The sequence below is a fragment of the Brassica napus genome, chromosome C4 (assembly GCF_020379485.1).
Source record: "Brassica napus cultivar Da-Ae chromosome C4, Da-Ae, whole genome shotgun sequence".
NCBI classification, from domain to species: Eukaryota; Viridiplantae; Streptophyta; class Magnoliopsida; order Brassicales; family Brassicaceae; genus Brassica; species Brassica napus.
In genome coordinates this window covers 38,949,146-38,951,038 of record NC_063447.1, presented here as the reverse complement: position 1 = coordinate 38,951,038, position 1,893 = coordinate 38,949,146, and the positions used below count along the sequence as shown (strand labels likewise).

The window sequence follows — 1,893 nt, the reverse complement described above, 5'->3', positions numbered from 1 at the left end:
CTACTGTTAAGTGATGCGGATAAAAAGAAGTATACGTTACTGGAGATTGAGAAGCTTCTAAGGCGTAATGGGACAACTTTATCAAGATTTGAAAAAATGCCAAAGGTACCATAGACAAGCAGTTGTGATTCAAACATCATGATTCTAGATGAGCGAAGCTATGATCAAGGCACACTGCTAGAAACACTTGAGAGAGATGTATCAAAGATGACTGATGAACAAAGGAGAATATATAATGAAATCATAAGTGCTGTGAATGAAGGTAAAGGAGGAATGTTCTTTGTTTATGGATTTGGAGGCACTGGAAAAACCTTTCTTTGGAGATTACTATCTGCAGCTATTAGATCTCGAGGAGATATTGTTCTTAACGTTGCATCATCTGGGATCACTTCATTGTTGTTACAAGGCGGTAGGACGGCTCATTCAAGATTTGGGATACCACTAAATCCAGATGAGTTTTCTACGTGTACGTTGTCTCATGGGTCAGATCAATCGAATTTAGTGAAGGAGGCATCACTCATAATATGGGATGAAGCACCAATGATGAGTAAACACTGTTTTGAAGCCTTGGATAGAAATTTTAAAGATATTATTGGGAAGCAGAGTAACAACCCCTTTGGTGGAAAATTCATTGTATTTGGAGGTGATTTTAGGCAAGTTCTGCCAGTGATTCCCGGTGCTGGTAGAGCTGAGGTCGTTTTGGCGTCAATGAATTCATCATACCTTTGGGACCATTGTAAAGTGCTCAAACTAACCAAAAATATGAGACTGTTTTCTGGTGGGTTGTCAGTTGAAGAATCAAAGGATCTTAAGGAATTTTCTGAGTGGATATTAAAGGTTGGTGATGGTAAACTTGCAGAGCCTAACGATGGTGCAGCTGAGATCGAAATTCCTTCAGAATTTTTGATTACTGACTCTAATGATCCTATTGAAGCCATCAGCAGAGCAGTGTATGGAGATCATAGTTCGTTACAAGAAAACAAAGAAGCAAAGTTTTTCCAGGAAAGAGCTATTCTATGTCCAACTAATGAGGATGTCAATGTCATCAATGATTACATGTTGGATAAATTGCATGGTAACTTATTCCATCCCGTCCACCATACCATTAGAGAAAAAATTGTATATTGTACTAAACGTGTTTGTCTACCTTATTTAGGTGAAGAAAAGATTTATCTAAGTACGGATAGTATTGATCCTACTGATAAAAAATCTGTTAATGACGAAGGACTTGCCGAATCATTGTATTCGACTGAAGGTTGGTTGTCCTGTGATGGTTCTGAGAAATATTAATCCTGCAGAAGGGTTGATGAATGGAACAAGATTACAAATTACTCAACTCATGGATTTTATGGTGCAAGCTAGGATCATCACTGGAGAGAAGGTTGGGAAAATAGTAGATATCCCAAGATTGCTTATTACACCATCTGATACAAAACTGCCTTTTAAGATGCGTCGAAGGCAATTGCCCTTGGCAGTTGCATTTGCTATAACAATCAACAAAAGCCAGGGACAATCTCTCTCTGAAGTTGGCATCTTCCTACCCAGACCTGTGTTCTCTCATGGACAGCTATATGTGGCTATTTCTAGGGTCACATCAAAGAAAGGATTGAATATTTTGATTGTGGACAAAGATGGTATACCTCAGAAGAAGACTATGAATGTTGTTTTCAAAGAGATTTTCAACAACCTATGATATGTATATGTAAGAAACGACAGGTATGTTTACTTATGGATCAATTTTTTTTTTGAAATTTTAGGATGATATAAGGTTGTAAAATATATTTTGTGATTAGTTGCATGTTTCGTCGAGAAGAGGGAATGCGATGGACTTCTACTTTTTACTATGCTATTTGTTCAAACTTGAGACAAGTTTTGTTTCTTCTTTTAAGAGTC

General features: G+C 37.3%; 1 protein-coding gene across 1 annotated transcript; it reads left to right on the top strand.

The window, feature by feature from the left end:
- The first annotated feature begins 207 nt into the window (after positions 1–207).
- LOC106393730 (ATP-dependent DNA helicase PIF1-like) lies at positions 208–1,693 on the top strand. Its single transcript, XM_022701905.2, has 3 exons — positions 208–1,075; positions 1,157–1,255; positions 1,299–1,693. Exons 1-3 carry the CDS (start codon positions 208–210, stop codon positions 1,691–1,693), a joined length of 1,362 nt encoding a protein of 453 aa, XP_022557626.1.
- The last annotated feature ends 200 nt before the right edge of the window (positions 1,694–1,893 follow it).

Excerpts from the sequence above, each read along its gene's own strand:
- LOC106393730 (XM_022701905.2), top strand. The coding sequence starts at position 208 with ATGACTGATGAACAAAGGAGAATATATAATGAAATCATAAGTGCTGTG. Across the intron at positions 1,076-1,156 it reads CATGTTGGATAAATTGCATG|GTGAAGAAAAGATTTATCTA; the intron begins GTAACTTATTCC and ends TACCTTATTTAG. Across the intron at positions 1,256-1,298 it reads ATCATTGTATTCGACTGAAG|AAGGGTTGATGAATGGAACA; the intron begins GTTGGTTGTCCT and ends TTAATCCTGCAG.